This window comes from Bos javanicus, chromosome 16, assembly GCF_032452875.1.
Source record: "Bos javanicus breed banteng chromosome 16, ARS-OSU_banteng_1.0, whole genome shotgun sequence".
Taxonomy (NCBI): domain Eukaryota; kingdom Metazoa; phylum Chordata; class Mammalia; order Artiodactyla; family Bovidae; genus Bos; species Bos javanicus.
This window is the reverse complement of record NC_083883.1, coordinates 3261688-3282101: the sequence shown is the minus strand read 5'-3', so window position 1 is coordinate 3282101 and position 20414 is coordinate 3261688. Positions and strand designations below refer to the sequence as shown.

At 50.0% G+C, this 20414-nt stretch overlaps 1 protein-coding gene across 20 annotated transcripts in view; it reads right to left on the bottom strand.

Moving 5' to 3' along the window:
• Positions 1–15725, bottom strand: part of NFASC (neurofascin) — a 202073-nt gene extending 186348 nt beyond the window's left edge. For 19 of the 20 annotated variants that reach the window (XM_061381960.1, XM_061381969.1, XM_061381966.1 and 16 more), the window contains exons 1-2: positions 15619–15692; positions 12168–12295 (exon numbers count right to left, since the gene is read on the bottom strand). In XM_061381960.1, coding sequence (XP_061237944.1) covers positions 12168–12286 — 119 coding nt within the window. In that variant the 5' untranslated portion in view covers positions 12287–12295; positions 15619–15692. Of the gene's footprint in view, positions 1–12167; positions 12296–15618 lie in introns of all 20 variants that reach the window. The other variant, XM_061381961.1, reaches the window with a different exon arrangement.
• Between the last annotated feature and the right edge of the window lie 4689 nt (positions 15726–20414).

Sequence of the window (20414 nt, the reverse complement as noted above, 5' to 3'; positions counted from 1 at the left end):
CACTCTCTAATGAGCTTGTTAGGCACACAGAAAAAGTAACAGCTCCATCTTTCAAAGCTCCACTCTGAATCACCTCCTTGAATCTTCCAAGCTACCACAGACTGAAATGAACTCTCAAACTCCACGAGCTCTGTGCTCCAAACCATGCATTTGCACCATCCGTATTACTTTGTGTAGTTAGCCATCTTCACCACGCATGGATGCCTGGAACGCCTGCTCAACTAGAGTGCAAGGTTTCTGAGCAAAGATGGCCTCTTCCCTCTCTGCTGTAATTCTCACAGTACCCAGCACACAAATGAGCACCTGTGTGAGGCTCAAAAATATTTTTTGGTTGCTCCCCAAAGTCGTTAGGTGTACTTGAATAAGGCTGGGCATGAAGCTACAGAAGGGAAGGTGGGGAAATAACAGCAGCAGCTCAGTTTCATCAGGTGCTTCTTATCTGCCAAAGATCACGCCACTAATGAGCAGAGAGGCCAACTGGAATCCAGGCAGCCTGACTCCAGGCCCTTGCTCTTGCACCATCTTCTACTTCCAAGACCAGATGCATGCCCTTGAGCATTCATTCCACTTTGGGAGCTGAGAAAAACCAACCTGGGAGGGCAGAAAGAAAAGAACGCAGGCAAATAATCTGCAGCAAAAATAGTCCAAGCCAGTAGAATATCTTTAGCCACTACTGAGTAGCCCTTGGCCTGTTTTAGTCTGTCCCCCACATAACGCATCTGGGTAGACCCAAGATGATGTCACCAGCCTCGTGAGAAACAAAAGCATTCTTGCTCTCAGAAGCCCCACTGTAATTTTTTAGGTTGCCATCCAAAAGCTTTTTCTTTATTTTTCAAGGCTTAATAATGCAGAGGAACCATGGGATGTGTTCAGAGACTTTCTCAGTCTGACTTGGAATGGGGCCCTGACCCCACTCCTGCACCAGAACCTTCCAGGAGGGTCCAGCCACACAGCATTCATAGCCTTTTGCTACATCTCCTTTTATCTTGCATGCGTGCTAAGTTGCTTCAGTTGTGCAGGACTCTTTTCAACCCTATGGATGTAGCCCACCAGGCTCTTCTGTCCATGGCGTTCTCCAAGCAAGAAAAGTGGAGTGGGTTGCCATAGCTTTCTCCAGGGGATCTTCCCAACCCAGGGATTGACCCCACGTGTCCTATGGCTCCAGAACTGCAGGCAAATTCTTAACTGCTGAGCGACCACGGGAAGGCCCCTTTTATCTTTGCAGATGGTGACTACAGCCATGAAATTAAATGACGCTTGCTCCTTAGAAAAAAAGCTATGACCAACCTAGAGAGCATATTAAACCTTGGAAAAAAAGCTATTACCAACCTAGAGAGCATATTAAAAAGGAGAGATATTACTTTCCATCAAAGATCCATCTAGCCAAAGCTATGGTTTTTCTAGTAGTCATATATGGATGTGAGAGTTGGACTATAAAGAAAGCTGAGCACCAAAGAATTGATGCTTTTGAACTGTGGTGTTGGGGAAGACTCTTGAGAGTCCCTTGGAAGGAGACCCAACCAATCTATCCTAAAGGAAATCAGTACTGAATATTCTTTGGAAGGACTGATGCTGAAGCTGAAGCACCAATACTTTGGCCATCTGATGTGAAGAACTGACTCCTAGGAAAAGACCCTGATGCTAGGAAAGATTGAAGGCAGGAGGAGAAGGGGACAACAGAGGATGAGATGGTTGGATGGCATCATCAACCCAATGGACATGAGTTTGAGTAAACTCTGGGAGTTGGTGATGGACAGGGAAGCCTGGTGTGCTGCAGTCCATGGGGTTGCAAAGAGTTGGACACGACTGAGCAACTGAACTGAACTCCCCTAACCTGCATGCTCTACATCTGTCGGTGCAGCATGAAGGCCCCCACCGCGTGAAGGCAGCCAGATGAAGGAAAAGAGCCAGAGGCCTGGGGCCACCGGCCAAACCCACCCAAGTCCCAGAGCCCAGGAGGCTCATGCTGATTCCTACACAACCCAGGACGGGTTGTGCTGGAACACCCCAGTCCGGGAGAATGAAAAAGATTAAAGTACTAAGACCCCAGACCTCTAAGTTAGACAGGGTATTTAACAGTGTCACACAGACAGGTTGTGGGTGGCCAAGCTTCTGGGTTATCAGTCAGTTCATTTCAGTCGCTGAGTCGTGTCCAACTCTTTTTGACCCCATGGACTGCAGCACGCCAGGCTTCCTTGTCCATCACCAACTCCCAGAGTTCACTCAAACTCATGTCCATTGAGTTGGTGATGCCATCCAATCATCCCACCCTCTGTCATCCCCTTCTCCTCCTGCCTTCAATCCTTCCCAGCATCAGCTTCTTTTCCAATGAGTCAGTTCTTCCCATCAGGTGGCCAAAGTATTAGAGTTTCAGCTTTAGCATCAGTCCTTCCAATGAATATTCAGAACTGATTTCCTTTGGATGGACTGGTTGGATCTCCTTGCAGTCCAAGGGATTCTCAAGAGTCTTTTCCAACACCAGAGTTCAAAAGCATCAGTTATTCCGGGTGATAGGGGATTCATTTTTTAGCCCAGGCCTAACTGGATGTCCTTATTCTTATCAGAGGGGCAGCATATGCTGACCATGCACAACCAGAGACAGAAAACAGAGCTGTCAGAAACAGAAACCCCTAGGGACATTCAGAGAGAAAGAAAAGCCAAAATATGAAATGGAGATTTAGCAGAGAAAATATTGAAGCAACACAATGCATAAACACTCTGTACTTAAAAGTAAACACTGAACAATTCATAAACAAAGTTTAAGAGAGGTCTGGATGTTATAATACTGGCTTTGAAACAGGAAAGCAGTATCTCAGCACAGAATTTCATGGAATGCATGAGAGGAAAAAATCAGTCAAACTGCAACAGAGCAAGAGGGTAAATGTGGAGCAGATATAAGAGAGAGTCAGTCATTTCTCAGTGAGGAGCATTAGAAGTTCATAGCCAAGCCACAACGTGGGATCCCTGCGGCACACGTACAGTCATCCTGAGTTTCCTACCCAGATATACAGGACAGGAAACTCCCATCCTACAGTCAAGTTTTTTATTTTTTTGGTCCTCTAAGTATGGATTCCATTAGTCTCAGCTAACACCTGATAAGGTCTTTAATTAAAGAACTCTTCCAACTCCAAGTAAAGACAGATAAGCACCTGGACGAGGTAGGTCCCTGCATAACTGGTCAGACCACGAAGACAGCCCTCCTCTGTTTCACTCAACAGCTTAGCCAGGATAGCTCCTGCCAGGGGGTGTCCCTGAAATAATGGCAGCATTACTGAGGTTAGAGAAGCAGACAGGGGGACTACAGACATCGGGTCTCCTCTCCATGCTGAGTCTACCAGAGAAGACCCCCCAATACACCGCAGGGTGGGAGCTCGGGCGCCAGGTGATGAAAATCGTCTGCTGATGTTACACTTGTGGATGAAGGAGGCTCCCGGAAGTGTCCCCTTGCAGGGCCCCGTTTTCTTATAGCAGAGCACCAGCATGAAAGGCAAGCCTAGACAGGCAAAACAGACAAGAGCTGGGCTCAGAGGCTCCGTCCAGCAGAGAGGGGACCACAGGGGCAGATGGTGATTCTTGCATGGGGAAGGGGCCGTAGCTTCCACCCGAGTCCTGATGAAGCCTCCGAGCAGTGGTGTTACAGTATCATGTTGGTCAAGACTCAGAAGGCTCTTGGGCCATCAGACCCTAACATTTCCTAACAGAAGACCGGCGCTTCTGTGTTCCCAGACTTTTATCTCACTCTTCAATACAAGTGACTCTCAGACATGGTAACTTCTCAAACAAGGGACCATCAGCACATATTGGAATTCAGAGCTGTCCAGTGGGTAATGAGCCAGGAGTAGGAGACTTTGGGATCAGATTCAATCCCAGCTTTGCCACTTAGAGCTATCTTACTTCGGGCCCATTCTGAGCCCCTATCCTTCCAAGTGATGGGTATAAATATCCAGTCCAGGGCTGTGATGGATCAGTGAGTTGACAGAAGCCACGCATCTAGCACAGTCCTTGGCACAGGGTCGATGTCCAGTCAACCCTGCCTCCCTTAGCCCCTGGCTGTCCTTTGGACAGAGGCACACACGGCGGGACCAGGGAGGGTCTTCCGACAAGGGCTGGAAGCCCAGCACCTACAGCTCAGCCAGCCGCTGTTTAAACGGATCCTCACACAAACACATCTGCTTAAATGCACAACAGCATTTATAGAGTGCCTTCTCCTATATAGTTCTTAAACAGTCCCATTAGGTAGGCGTTATTATCCCCATTTCACAACTGGGAAATTTAAAGCTAAAGAAGGTTAAATAAGCAGTTCTAGTCCCTTCAGGTCCATAACCCAGTGCCCTTCCTGCCACCCGATACTAGAATAATCATCCATTTACTGTCTACTTCTTGTAAGTCTGCTCTGGGCCTGAAGGCAGGGCTGGAGGCCCACTGGGACTGGCTCCAGGAGCAGCGCCAGCCTGCCCTATGCCGGCCACAGGCTTCTATGCCTCACGGCTGGCGGTGCGCCGCTGGGAGCAGAGGTCAGCATGATACAGCCAGCCGAGCTGACCACCGTGTGCTGACTGAGGACCGCTGTGGGCGAGGCTGGTGGGTAAGACATTCTGCATCCTCAAGGCACTGCTCATCTCCTGAGCTAAGAAAGGAACAGCCAGGTGAAAAGTAGATCCGAGGAGGAGAAAACCCATCCAGAGAGCCAGTGGTTCTCAGCCTGGGTTGTACATTAGAATCAACAAGGGGCTTCCCTGGTGGCTCAGTGTAAAGAATCCACCTGCCAGGGCAGGGGACACGGATTGGATGTCTGGTCTGAGAAGCTCCCTCATGCCTCAGAGCAGCGGAGCTCACGTGCCTGTGCTCTAGAGCTGGGGAACTGCAACTGCGCCCATGCACCACAACCGCCGAAGCCCGTGTGCCTAGAGCCTGTGCCCTGCACGAGAGAGGCCACCGCAGCGAGAGGACCACACGCTGCAAAAAGGGGAGACCCCCGCGGCCCCAACTAGAGAAACGCCCGTGAACAGCGAAGACCCAGCACAGGCAAAAATAAATCAGTAAATAAAGTTACAGATCACCAAGAGGAAACCGAAACACTCCTATGCTGAGGTTCAACTCTTAGAGACTGTGATTTAATCGGCATCAAGTGGGTCCCAGCATCAGCACATCTGAACATCTCTCCAGGTGAAGCTAACTCATTGCCAGGTTGACAACACACTTGCAGGGTGCTGCCAGTCGGTGCGGTTTACTGACGAGTAGTACCAGCCCTACTCCGGAGCTTGTCAGAAATGCAGACGCTCAGGCCCAGTCCAAACCCAGTGATTCTACCCCACACTTTAACAAGATCCCCGGGGACTCACGGGCGCGTGGAGGACAGGCAAGGGCAGGCTCCGTCCTAGGAGTCAATCAGAGAAGGCCCTCCCAGCCCTGCTGAGAGATACAGCCCACCTGCTCCCCACCACGCAGGGCACACCCCTGAGAGGAGAGCTGGGGAGACCGCAGGGAGCCGCCTCACTCAGCTCTGCACCTCCTGTCCCCGCAGAGTCACACCTGAGCCTGCATGATGCTGCTCCACGGACCAGAGCCGCCGGAGCCCCAGCAAGCCCCTCTGCGAGCAGGAGGGAATCTGAGAGCAGGACCCTGCCACCGTTTCAGTGACAAGAAGAAAAAGGAGTTTCTTCCCCTTGCATCTCCCTCCCCCCATCGGCACGTCTCCACCACAGAAGAGGCAAGCTCAGGACAGCAGCGCCTCAGCCCAGCCTCAGAGAGACAGTGGGCAGCCCGACCCACCATAAAGGCAGCTCTGTCTCTGCAGGCACGGGGTGGCTGGTACTGGCTAAGCCTCGCGAAGGAGGGAATCCTCAAGAGAAGGCCAGAGACACACACACAGGGCAGCCCTGCCAGTGCCCCGCGCCCCTCCCCCAGCTCTGCATCCCCGCAGCCCGGCAGTCTTTGTTTCCATCAGTGTGTTTGTGTGTGTAATTTTTCTCACGTGCTGGCCTTTGCTCTCCTGTTAGACTGAGATCAACCCTCCCTGGCTCCTCCTTTGTCACTGCCCAGAATACCAAGTACAGAGACTTAGGCCCAGCAGGGGTTTGAGAAATATTATTTGTATTCATGCGCACGCATTTTCTAGGAGTCAAACCCATAGCTGCAGGCTAACAAAGAGCTACTCACAAGCAGGCATTTATTAAGGATTATTATCAGAAAACTGAGATTCTATGTAAGAAAACTAGAAAGCATGGCTTCAAAAAGCACACACTCTGGTTTAGGAAACTAGACTTTTACTCAGAAAGCCTAAGACAGAGACACAAAGAAATCAAACATATTTAGAATAAGCTTACACAGACCTCTGTGCACAGACTCATAACAACACAAAGGAAATTTTCTATTCCAGTTTTCTGACAGTTTGTTATTACTTGCTTATTGATTGGCATTTTGAAGCATTTTCCCCTCTGGTATTTCTACCACTGACCACATCCACTACACCGGGTAAACAAGATGAAATGACGCCTACAGTCAGAAAGGAAGATGAACGAAGACCAGGAACTTCTCTCTGTTGGATGCCCACAAACATCTGACGTAACAGTACAAAATCTGTATCCCATCCCACCACAGAGTCAAGTGTCCAGAGCCATACACACTGAGCTCCTGACCCATTCGAGGCTCCAGAAAGTCTCGGATCAGGTCCCTGGGACTAGAGCCAGAATCCAAGGAGCCTTCTCCCTGCCCTTGAAAGGAAAACCGCAGTGCATCACAAATGGTTGTTCTCATTGTGACAAAAAAGGGCAAAACTCACAGCCACACACAGACCTTCAGTTCAGATTCAGCATGAGGTTTTCTCCAGCAGTGGGTCAAATTCCTCCCCATTCAAACGTCCATTTTTGCTCTAAGTCAAACAGATTCGGGCATGAGAGACAAATATGCAAAGGTAAATGGCAAACTGCAAAGATTCTCACACTAGAGCTGTGCGGGATATTTAAATTAAATTAAAATTTCAGTTCTCAGTCACATTAGCCACGTTTCAAGTGCTCAACAGCTATGTGTGGCCAGTGGTTACCACGCTGGAAAACGCAGATACAGAATAGTCCCACCATCACAGAAGGCTCTATTGGACAGCACAAATATTGAACATCTAGATTTTCATTTAAAGAAATGAGTAGGGTCTTCTGGGGACTTCTGTTGTTCTATCCAGGTGTGCTGGAGAGGTTTTAGATACATTTCAGAATGTTGGGTAGAAAGAGTACCTTTTCATAATGAAAGAGGCAATGTGCTGAATGTGCTGGGAGTCTCATGTAAACACAAACACTCTAAGGCAAAATTTGCAAGGCTACAAACTGGGTCATTTTAACACGCATATGTGCACACACATGGTCTCTCCTTCTTAAAAGGGCCATTACTAGTTCTCCTAACCCAAACTTTTGCTTTCATCACAAAGATTGTGAAGTCAAATGCTGCAAACCAATTTGGTGCCCAAAAACCCACATGCTACCTAGTCCTAGCCAGAACTGTTTTCCAGATCCCTCTTGGATGGTTCTAAGCATTCCCTGGCTTTACCTTTTAACATGGCATCACTAGGGAGAAAAATCTTTCAGATGGCAGGTCAGCACCCTGGACAGCAACAAGCTCCCTGCCTGCCAAGGAAGAGTCCCAGTCCTCCCCATTGCCTGAGACACCCTTCAGAAACAACACTCCCCAGACAGCACTGCCTGTGCAGGGATGTCACTCACGTCTCCTAATGCCACAATCTTGTTCAGAACAAGAGCAAGCTCAGCTAAGAAGCCTAAATGCTCCTCACCAACTTCAAGACAAAGTCCAACTTCTAGTCAGATTCAGGACTCTCTGGAGTCTGGCCCCAGCTGGCCCCTCCAGCTGTACCTTCCACTGTTCCAGCCTGGCCAAGTCAATGCCAGAGGACCACTTCCCTCCTCTAAACCTTTGATTATGCTCCTTTAGCCCATTTCCTTCCTTTATCTCCTACCCATCTCTGGGGACCCAGATCAGCCCCTGCATCTCTTCAAAATCTTCCCAAAGGACTTTAGTCTACATTGGTATCCTCTCTTTTCTGACATACCAAGGCATTTCTAGTTTAGATCATGCTTAAAGGAACTTAATTACATACCCTCTTGTACAATTACTAGGTTCGTATGCAGAGTTTAAAGTTCCCAGTGTCCTGGTACATGGAAGACCTAGCTTTGCCAGCAACTACACATTTTGATCATAAAATAATGATCTTAGATGAAACCATCTCTAGCATTCTATGAGTTGAAGATTCTCTCAAAACAAGTTGCCACCCAGAAGTGTGCTATGCTCATAATAGAGGCTTCAAAGACTAACTGCAGATGCAATGAACACCATGTAAAAAAAACACACACAAAAAAACAAAACCAAGGCACAGCTCAGAGCTGGCAACAGCTAGACAACCCTGGTTTAGCTTCCAACATGAGTCACAAAGGCTTCATTTCCACTCAGTGCGTGATGACGAACAGAAAGAGATCCTGTTTTTGTCCTTTCCTACGTCATAGCATGGGAAAACCGCCTGTGGCCTCAGAGAACATGTCACCTTCAACATGTGGAAAAATATCACACAGTGGGTATTGTAACACTGGCATTATAACAATGCTTCTCATACAGACATCCATGGGCAGGCCAACCAATACCTGACCGCAGTGCACTCACCCCACTACTAATTATGCATAAGCCCAGATAGACTATGGAAAATAACAAAAAACATAATTTTGTTGGTGCCCCCAAATAAAATTCTGACTGGTCTTACAAGTCAAGAGGTTCCAAAGGGGAGCGAGAACTGACTTAAAATCTCAGCTCAACATTTTACTTTTTGTCAAAATGATTGTTATATGACCTCCTTGTGTTTAAAATCCTGTTCTCACAGCACCAACTTACAGATCCACATACAACAGGACACAGGGATGGCTCTTTCCCTCATGCACATGGAGAAATTAAGACCCAGAAGAGTTTAATAACTTTTGTATTGCAAATAAAGATCACATTAGAATGAGAATCCAGTTGAAACAATTTCAATAACATAAGCAACATGCACACATAAACATTCATATACTTGTATACACATACATTCAAAGAACTCTTAGTAATATAAAGAGATGAGTTATGAAATTCACCGAGCTTGGAACTGGAAGATTCCACTGAATTCTTGCAAAAAAGTGTTACTGCCAAAGCAAATTGGCCAGCATCAGTAAAGAAGGAACTCTCATCACGGGGAAAAGTCCTTGGAATTGCTCTGCCAGCCATTCACTCTCATCCCAGAAAGTCACAAGATCTGAGAACAAAATTTAGCATCTGGTCAACCGACCCCAGTTGGTCTAAATTGGATCCAGGAAAGTGAGCCCAGCATGAAGGCCACAATCATCCTGTCCTAAGCCCTTCCCCAAGTCGACCATTCTAAGCGCTCAGAGAGGGATAGCAGTGAGACCCCAGGGTAATCAGGTTAGAAAAGTAGACTCTGGCACTCAGGGACCTCTATGACTATGTCTCAGTACAGTGCTCCAAATATGTCCCTCAAACTGAATTACATGCATCCACCACCCAAGCCATGCCATTTATTCATCGTGACTCAAACACCCCTGCATATTCCTGCCATTGAATCTGCATTCCTCCAGCAGCTCTGATTACCAAGTCTTCAAATCTTGATGTCTCAAGATCCCCCTCAATTATTTCCTCCTGCAAGAGGCTTTTCCAGATTGTCCAAGCCCAATATAATCTCCTGTCAACCTTTTAGAATTTACTGTCTGGAATTAGCAAGTGTTTCTTGTATTTGAAAAAAAAAAAAATCTCTCTCTCTCTCTCTCTCTATATATATATATATATCTTATCTCCATTACAGTGAAGACAAGGTCTTGTGAGCCTCCATTTTGCTCCAGAAGATGGTGTGGTACCCACTACCCACATAGCACATGTTCAATAAATGTTTGGTGATGATGGTAAGAATAGTAAGACCTCTCCAAAGGTCCCTGTTACCCAAGGACAGACCTAGATATACAACTATGTCCATAGGACTGCGTGGGGCAGGCAGAAAGAACCCAAAAGGGAACCCACGTGGTGGGCAACAGCTCACACAGCCTTCCTCCAACTCCGCCAACGGCTTCCTCATTCTAGGACTTAGTCAGAAATCCTCCCTTCCTACCCTTGAGCCACTGCTCCCAAGCTGTTTATCTCGTTAACTCTGTTTATTGTGATCCTGGTAAGAGGTTCTGAAGCCCTCCAAGCCCCTCTCTAATTAAATTCATTAGAACAGATTGGGGCTTTCTTTCTGCATCTCAGAAAAATTAACAACATGATTAGCATCATAATGCTGGGGAGATGGGCTGCCAGGGAGGCCTTTCAGGAGGGGCTGGCCCAGTCTGGGAGGGGAAGAGTGAGGGGGAGCAGGTGAAGAAGAAGGCAGATGCTCAGACAGCTGCTTCCCAGAGGAGGGGAGCTACGGGGTCAGAGGGGATGGTGGAGTCAGCGGAGATGGTGACAGCCTGAGGGGATGACCCAACAGGCCCCAGGCACTCCAACTTTTTCAAGGCATGGCTTTTGGGAGAGGGAAGGCAAGACAAGAAATTAATCCATGACATAAATACCAGAGACACGGGCTTCTGGGACTAGAGACTTTCAGCAATCTCTAGTGTTAGAGAGAGAAACATATTGAGGCTCTGTTAATGATGGCATCACCGACTCGATGGACAGGAGTTTGAGCAAGCTCTGGAGTTCATGATGGACAGGGAGGCCTGGTGTGCTGCAGTCTATGGGGTTGCAAAGAGTCGGACACGACTGAGCAACTGAGCTGAACTGCACTGAATGCTGGGGCTGGAAGTAAAACAAGCCCCTCCTGCTGTTCATGACGATGTCCCTTCGGTAAGGCTCTACTACAGGAAAATGGGGTGAGCAGGCACAGGTAGGCATGTCACTTCTTTCCCAGAGAACCTGATCCCACAGAGTTCTTGCTTATACCCCTGGTGGGTTCCCTCATCTAGAAAATTCTCACCTTCCCTTCCTTACCAAAACTCTACCAACCTTTCAAGGCTCCGCTCCATTTCCACCCCCTGTAAAGAACAGTTAGCATTTGGTATTTACTGCTGGCCAGGGAGGGTGCTGGAGTCTTCTCTGCCTTATCATATGTAATCCCTAACACAGCTCTGCAAAGTTCATATTAACGGTCCCATTCTACAGACTGGGAGACCAAAGCTCCTCAGCCAGTAAGTGAAAGAACCAAGCTTTGACCGAAGGTCTGTCTGAAGCCACAGCTGAGCAGCTTCACAATGCTGTCACCTCCCTGACTCCATAAGCCATACTGAGGCATAGCTCCTTCCTTGGAAACCTCACTGCCCAGGGTCTGAAGACTTAATTATACGATACCACTTTGGTGGCACTTTCGTATTACGCCACTTTCATTTTTCCCGACTTGTCTCAAAACCTAAGCAAAGAGGGTGGATCAAGAGATCTCAAGCTGGCTGGCAAAGTCTGACTAATGCCCCAGGTCAGCAAAGCTGTGAGTAGCACCTCCTCAAGCACCCAGCAAAGTCATTAGCTCCCAGAGCCCTCCCTGAAGCCCCAAGGACCAGGGTGCACACATTTAACATCTGCCCTTGCAGCCTGAGCCCTAGCTGAGCACTAGGAGTAAATGCTCAGAAGTCTGACATGAGGCTGCTCTAGCCAAAGTGGCAGTCGATCCAAACAGGGTGGTGCAGTCATCCCAGGCCCTCCTGCCCGCCAGGACCCCTCGGCCATGCTCCTACAAGGCCAGGAAGCCATCTACCTCTGGTGGAGCATTTCTTGTAGTGAACTTAAATTTGTTTTCATTTCTGTAACTCCAACTCAACTTATATGCCCAACATGTAGCTTAGTTGGGCATTCAACAATATGCCCTAGGATATATTCAAAGGCTCGGGACACACTAATGAAATGAGATAAAGCAGATATGTACCCGGAGGGGGCTTCCTCAGAAAGGTGAGGATGGCTGTCTTTATCCTTGGGCTCCTTCCCAGTTCAGCCATGGATGTTCACGGCAACCTATGCTCAAGAGTGTAGCTTCTACGGATCCCTCCGTCACCATCAACCTCCTCCCTCCTACCTGAATTTCTCCGATGACTCCCACCTGATCGTGACCTCCCAGAACTCCAAGACCCTTCCGCCCATGTCGAGCTCACAATAATTTTACTCACCTTGCTCCTGAGCACGTATCTGTACTCGCTGTCTCTCCATCAGTTAGGAGCTCCCTGAGGGCAGATCCTGGGCCTCTTTCCTCTGGCTCACTTTGACATTCTAAGCATATTTTGACCATCCTTTGCCCCTAAAATACAAGTGCTTAAGAAATGAGAATGGGAGAGTTGAGGAGCCTCAGTCTTGTCCCAGGGTTCCCCCACCAGGCTGAAGCAGCAGCCAGCAGGGTTCAGCTGCACGCAGAACATCACCTCTTGCCCCTTGAGTCAGGGATCTGGTAATATCCTGCACCACCTTCTTCCTCACATTCAACCTCCAAGTCAGCCCTGGGCCCCATTCTGACAACACCAACCCAGCCCTCTTCCCAGCTGCGGCGGAGGGGGCCGATGCCACAGGAGGGAAAGATGTTCCTCATCCCTGGCCCCATGTCCTTACTCAAGCTTATCTGTGTTATTTGTCTGATCACTCGTCTCTCTTTTCCACCACGCTGGCAGCTCTGAGAGATCCTGTTTTACTTTCCATCTCTATGATCCCAGCACCTAGCACATTGTAGGATTTAACTAGCATTTGTTGAATGAGTAAGTATGTAACCAGCCTTCAATTCCCCTTACTTCCTTCCCTCCTCTTCTCCCAAGCCAAACAGACTGAAACTGAGCTTCTCTGCCTCTCTCTTTCTAGTTTCCTAGGAAACTCTTTTTCTGAAGACTAAATGATGACCCTCACACCCCAGCTCTTGGATAATCTTAGAGAAGAGGGGCACCAGGGGAAGGGAACACACTGCAGCAACTGCTAAGTAACAGGAGGCTTGGAACCCTGTCTCTCAGTCACTGCAGAAACAACACCATCTTCTGTGCCTCCACCCCCAGATATCCAAAGCGAGAACCCAACCCCCAAACACCGGCCACCTCCTCAATGTACCCCTGACCGATACAGCCCGACTCCATAAGCCCAGCCTGTCACAGCCCACAGGGAGCTGGCCAGGTCTTGCTCTGGCTCCGCAGGGAGCTGGCTTCCCACTCTGTGTGCCTCAATTTATCCATGCCATAGCCTCTGTGATATCAAACAAGGGATGAGAGGTGAGATTCACTGCACAGAACCAGGAGATATATACACAATTATCAGAATCCCCCACTTAACCTGAACCCCAAGCAAGCATTTCAACACCAGTAACTTAATCCAATCAGCTCCCAAAGATGGCTCCAGGTGATACCTCCTCCCTGGAGCAGGAAAACCTGGGAGCCCTGGGAATGCTGATGCCAGGGGAAGCTACCACCTCACCCCACTCATGAGGGGAGGGACACGGAAGACCGACAAAGCAGAGGACAGCCAGTCCCCCAGCCTGTGCCTGCCCATTCAGAGACGCTGCTCATGAGCTGAAGGAGTCCACTCTCTATTCTAAAGTGAGGGAGCCTTGTAGAGAAGGGGCAGCATCCACCAGCAATTTGCTCTCAACCTCCAATTTAAGACTTGGGATTTTAGCTGAGGTCCCCAGGGCAGGAATTGGGCTGCCATTGCCTGGTTCGCGGTGCCAAACACAACTTCTGGACTAAGTGTAAGTCAATCTCTTTCCTCATTTGTGTTATTCATCCTCATTCTATTTGCTCTCTCTCTTTCTTTCTATACTCACGCATGCGTGCACGCGCACACACACACACACACACACACACACACACACCCCTTCAGCTGAATCTAAATGCTAGAGGAAGAAATTACTCCCTCCGAAGTGCCAGTTCTGTCAGGACAAAAAGTAGAATTATTAGATGCAGAGCAGATCCCACTCCCATCTTCTTTAAATCTTCCTGCAATGCAAAGCCACCAAATGCAATCACCCCCAAACCAGGGGGGGAGGGGCAGGCTCCTGTCTGCCTCCTTCCTCTGCTCCTCCAGCTGGCGTGACCAGTCCCCCGGGTCTTTACACATTTTCCCTGGGCTTCTCTTACTTATGGTTCAAGTTCAGTGGGTTGTGAATCTGCCGGTCTCCAGCTCTAGACGAAAACTCCGCTTCCTGCCCACCCAGGTCTCCAAGCCCTGTGGCTGCCCTTGCCGGAGACGTGATTAGGGCCCAGCAAGGGCTCATCCACGTTCCGAGGGTAGATAACACACACCGGCCCTCGTGCCAGGGAGACAGACAGGCAGAAAAGGGACATCGTCATCCACTCCTTTGGACGGAGGAAGGAGGGATCTCTGCCCAACACACACACACAGACACACACACACACCACTGCCAAATGCCAAGTAAGGAATGAGGAACAGAACCCAGCTCAAGGCAAGAGGGACTGCCATGGGGACCAGAGTCTAGGTGATTCAGCACTCTGCCCACTCAGCCCAGCCCATGGGCCACACTCATGACAGCTCTCGATGCCAAAGTGCTGACTTGGAGGCTGAGAAAGAATCCTTTCTAAAATCCGAAATTTTCCAGCCCTCCAGAGAGGCTCCTCATCCAGGCCTTTGCATCCCAGGGCTCAGATCAAGACCAGGAAGAGGTTGCGAAACCATTTCTTTGGATTCTGCCTCTCCTCCTTACTAGTTTTCCTAAGCTTAACACCTCCTCCCCCCCACCCCCACTCCCATCCCTCTAGGAAACAAACCTGAACAGCTACAGGAAGACAGTGGCTAAAGAGGAATGTAAGAGAGGCCTAATAACACGCAGCATCCTTTGCCCTTCCCCACCCCGGAGCCATGAATAGGATCAAACATGCAGAAAGGGGTATAAGTGGATTCTGCCACAGTGAGTACACAGGGCCTTCAGAGTCCTAGGCCTCCCCAAGCAGAGAAGGAGGGCCCAGCGGCAGGTGAGGGGGCTTGGGACAAGTCTGTGTGGCTACAAACAGCACCAGGAAGGGCATGTGGGGAAGGTGATGGGGGGCTCGCCAGGTAACAGCCAAGAGGGAGAAGACGGCGTTCTGGAGAGGGTGGAGGCGGACACCAGTAGGCAGCTGGGAAGGGGCTAGGCCCCGGTATGCAGAAGGGACGCGGTAGGGACAGAAACTGCGAGGGAGCTGATAGACGCACACGGAGGGACGGGGGCATGAATCGGCGGCCGGAGCAGTAAGGGCAGGAGAGAGGCGGGGGTGCAGGGAAGGGAAAACAGAAGGGAAGGGGTCGCACAAATTGGGGTGCGGTGGTAAACAGGTCAGTGGAGAGCTCGGGGTGCGGCGGGGACGGAAGGACAGGGGAAGAGACGGAGGGGAGGGAGGGGGCGGGGAGGCGGCCAAAGAGCAAAGGCGTGCGGGGGGCTGGGGCGGGGAGCCGGGTGGGGCAGGGTCCCGGTGTAGACTCGGGGCTCGGGCAGGTGACGACGCGGAGAGAGAGGTCGAGGCGTGGAAGGAGGGGATGGGTTCGGGTGAGAGATGGAGACAGGCAGAGAAGGGCGGGAGCAAGGGGACGGCGCTGGACGGGCCTCCACGAATCCGTTCCACCCGCAGCTCGTCTCCGGTGTCCGCGCGTGCCTACCTGCAAGGGCTGGGGCTCCGGCCCCGGGTGCAGTCGGCGCTGTCCGCCGCCCGCGCAGCCGCTTGCCCGTCGTCCCCCGCAGCGCCGCTCGCCTCCCGCCGCCGCATTAGGGCAGAGCGCGGCCCGTGCGCGCCCCCGGCGGCCGCGCGCCCCCGACCTCCTGCGTGCGCGCGCCCGCGCCTCCCCGCGCGCGCCGGGACGGGGAGGGGGAGGGGAAGGGAGGGCAGAGGAGGGAGGGGGCGGGGAGGGAGGCAGAGGGGGAGGGGAGGGAGGGGAAGGGAGGGGAGAGGCGAGGAGTCGGGGAGGGGAGGGGAGGGCCGGACTGGGGAGCGCGCGGGCCGAGACCCGGCAGGGCCTGGAGGGGCGCGGGCCAGAGGCTTGCGGGGTCCGACCCGCGCCGCCTTTCTCTTCGCACGGACCCCCGGCCTCTGCGCACGGGCGTTGGAGACGGTAGTGATCCGCTCCGGTTTCCATTCTCCGAGCCAGACTTGCAGGAGGGAACACGCTGGCGGTCTATCCGGGACTATCGCGTTTGTCCTGTGCACGCCCCTCCACCATTAGACTGGGACTCATTGTGGGGCTTGTTCCCAGGGAGACTTACTTCTGGTAGACTCTCAGGAGCTTTTCTTTACTGGAGAGCTGTTGAATCCCGAACTGGGGAGGTCAGCAATGTTGTGACACCTGCTGATGGTGTCTTTTAAAAGCGGGAAATTTCATTTAAATGGGCTCAGGCCCTGCCCAGACTTGAGTTAAGGGGGAAGAAGCCCAGGACTGGGAGGCCAGATATCCAAAGTCTCCTCCTGACTCTGACTCTCGTGGTGAGATGCTTCTCTGTGGGCCTGTTTTCTCAACTGGACGATGAAAAGTTGATTAGATGATCCCTTCATAACTGGCAACTGTGAGGCCCTGTGCAGGTTGAGAGAGACACGAGCTCACTGTCACCTGAAACCATGGAGAGATCTGGATTGGGGCATCACATAACCTTAGGCGGGGAGAGCACTTGGAAGAAGTTTCTAGTCTATCCCTCATCCCAAACCACAGTTCCCTTGGCAGCCCCCCTCTGAGGTCCCATTCAAAATTATGTTCGGGGAGTTTCCCTGGTGGTCCAGTGGTTAAGACTCCCCCCCTTCCAATGCAGGAGTCTCTGATTTGGAAACTAAGATCCCACATACCATGTGGCACAGCCAAAGAAGCCAAGGGGAAAAAAAAGCACACGCAGCCCCCTTCCCTGCGCTCACACAGCCCCTGCCCTAGCACCACGATTGCTGAGCTGCACCCCATGCCTCCCTGCCCCTCTCCAGCCTGTGGGCTCCGGGAGAGCAGGAATGTGTCTTGTTCCACAAGCTGTTCCCAGCCGTAGCACACAGTAGGTGCTCAATCAATACTTGATCAAGGAATGGATGACAGCCAGTAATAAAGGAATCATCCAAATACCCAACAAAGTATCTCACTCTTCAGTTAGGTGCTTTGAGACTTACAATTACAGCTATTAGGCAAAGTCTATACGATGGGAAAGGAAGGGGTTGATATGACAGGACCTGAGAGCATGGCTGCCTCTAGGTGTCAGGAACCCTGGGCAAAAGTTTTTGCAGGGTCCCTTATCAATACAAACAAGTTGACTTCATTCAACATCTAGTCTCAGCATCATTCTGGCAGCCCACTCTCACACAATCCTATGAACAAAGGAGGGCATGCTCCTGGAGTGGGGCCTGGCCATGAGGCCCTGGGGTGACCCTGCAGCATGCATGATCCTGGAGTGGGGCCTGACCACGAGGCCCTGGGGTGACCCTGCAGCATCCAGGAGCCTCCTGGGGTGTCTGGTCAGCCCCACTGCCAGGTGATGTAGAATGCTATAAATTTCTCTGAAGGGGAGAATCTGGACATTGGGGAGCCCCATCCAGATGCATAACTGGCCCCAGTTGGTCCCAAGCACTAAGGAGAAACTTAGGAAGATTAGAGAAAGTTGCTTCCAAGCACCAGGGCCCTTAGGTCTGGACTCAGGGCAGGACCCCCTTACTCTCTCACTGGACGTGTCCAGCTGTGGCTGTCTCCGTAGAATAAAGAAAATAATTTCCCTTTTCTAAGCATCTGTTGTATGTCAGCTGCTGGGTTCCTGTTTAGATCATTTGCGGGCTCTTTACAGTGATGAGATGGAGATACTTTTTAGGTGGTATTGCCTGTGGTGATGACACCAGCTCAGACACCTGCTGGGATTCAGATCCCACCTCCACCACTTCAGATGTGGATGAATGTGGGCAATTTCCTTTTATTTCTTTTGAAAAATATTATTAAATCTATACAAGTGTAGAATTACAATATGAATTAGAGCCAAATCATTCTATAAGATTTCTTACAAAATACGTTTCTCTCATGCTTTCCCCTCTCTAGAAGCCATCACTTTCAACCCTTTTGATCTTTGGTTATTGCCTATTTACTTCTGTGTATCTAATAAGATGCTATGTTGCAATTTCTTGCTCCTGTTTAGGCATTATCTCTTGATTCCACCCTATGAAAGACACTCTTCACATATACCTGTCCTGTTCTCTTTTCCAACCTCCCAAACTAGTCAGATCTCAACACTGGTTAAATCAGAATTAGTATTTATTATGATTACTTAAATGCTATTTACAATGGACCTTTTCAGTTCCTGCAAACTTTTTGTTTTTTCCTTAATATTTGTCATTTTTGGTTTGTTTTGTTGCCACAGGGAAGCCCTCACATATAGTGAAAAGTGAAGTCGCTCAGTCGTGTCCGACTCTTTGCTACCCCATGGACTACAGCCCACCAGGCCCTCCTTCCATGGGATTTTCCAGGCAAGAGTACTGGAGTGGGGTGCCACTGCCTTCTCCGTTAACAGTGGCTAGGCATAATCACATATAGTAATTACCTATAATTCAACTCTAAACTCTCCATCAGTTGTCTATGTCTATTTGTTCAAAGCTTTCAAGTATTATATTAATCTTTATCTTCTAGAAGATTCTCTCCTAGAGCCTTCTGATGTTGAAGGAGCATGGGATTTGCCAAGAAAGTCCTAGCTGACCAGGAGGGTGAACTTGGGCAGATCATTTAACCTAAAACTTATTTTTCTCATCTGTAAGAAAAGGGATAAAGTGAACACCAATCAGGTAAGGTCCTTCGTAAACTAAAACGCTCTGCGCACATGTTAGCTATTGCCCAGCTTTCTCTTCCTTTCCTTCATCTTTTTCAAAACAGCTAAGAAAACTGAGGCTTGGAGAGACAGAAAAGCACAGTGATTTGGTGGTGGAAACTGAACTAGAACTCGCTTCTCACAGCTGTGGTGTGAGGAAGTGAACTCTGGGCCAGAGGGGAGTGAGCGGAGCGCGCGCAGCAGGTGCTGTCGTCCGACGCGTCCCCCTGACTAGGGGAGGGCGCCACCTGCTGGCGACAGGCTTTGGGGACAGGCACTGGCTTGGGCTCACGCTTCTGTGTCAGGAACAGGCTGACTTGGTGCCAAGGGCAGAAAGCGATAACTTTTTCTCTCCAGACCTTTCTCTGGCCTTCCTGTATCCTTTTCTTCCCTGAGTGTGTATCTCTAGTTCTGTCTGAAATTCCAGCAGGCATCACTCTTCTGACCCTAGACTTGGAGCCTCACTTCCTGTGTCCTCTGTAATGCTGAGTGTTGAGTCACGAATGATTCTTAGATTCCCTCGCATCTCATGGCTCCCAACCAAACTGCAGAAGCCCTGCCTTACCCTGGGCTCAGGCCAAAAGAAAGCCTCCGTGCTGTCTCAGGTGCTTGGGGGACACTGGCCTGGGAGTGCTGAGGGACAGGGCTGGGCCCCACCAGCGTCCGTTATACCCTCAGCCACCCTTTTCTGCATGGCCCCTAGAAGGTGTGGGAAAACAGACAGTTCCTGCATTATTGCTGGAGGTTTAACTTGATACAGGGCAATTTGCCAGTGCCATCAAAAACGTTAATGTAGCCTTTAACCCATCAGTGCTAGCTCTAAGACTCTAGCCTGCAGAAACACTGGCACAAATCACAAAAATGTGTATGCACAAGGACGCTCACTGACCATCCAGAGGTCAGGGGTCAAACAGGTTGTATAATCTGTGGGGTAGAGAGGTATGTGTGCATGCTAAGTTGCTTTAGTCGTGTCTGACTCTTTTTGTCCCCATGGACTGTAGCCCACCAGGCTCCTCTGTCCATGGGATTTTCCAGGCAAGAATACCAGAGTGGGTTGCCATGCCCTCCTCCAAGGGATCTTCCCAATCCAGGACTCTTGTGTCTCCTGCATTGGCAGGCAGGTTCTTTACCATGAGTGCCACCTAGGAAGCCCTGTGGAGAGGTCTGGAGCCACTTAAGAAATAATAATACACACACATATCTTTTTAAAAGAAGAGTAGCATAATAGCATGTAGAGTATAATTCTTTTCTGGAAGAAAAATAAAAGCCAGTTGGCATAAGAGGTTGGGAGAAGAGAGAGGGAATGAATCCCTGGGCAAGTTTAGAAGCTTGAGTACAGAGCACTTGGAGGAAATCAGGAGGGACCCAATTTTTTTTGAAGCCTTTCTTGTACCATGCCCTTCCCATTGACCTTTACTGACTATGCCAATGCCAAAGCCTTTGACTGTGTGGATCACAATAAACTGTGGAAAATTCTGAAGGAGATGGGAATACCAGACCATCTGACCTGCCTCTTGAGAAATCTGTACGCAGATCAGGAAGCAACAGTTAGAACTGGACATGGAGCAACAGACTGGTTCCAAATAGGAAAAGGAGTACATCAGGGCTATATATTTGTTACCCTGCTTATTTAACTTCTATGCAGAGT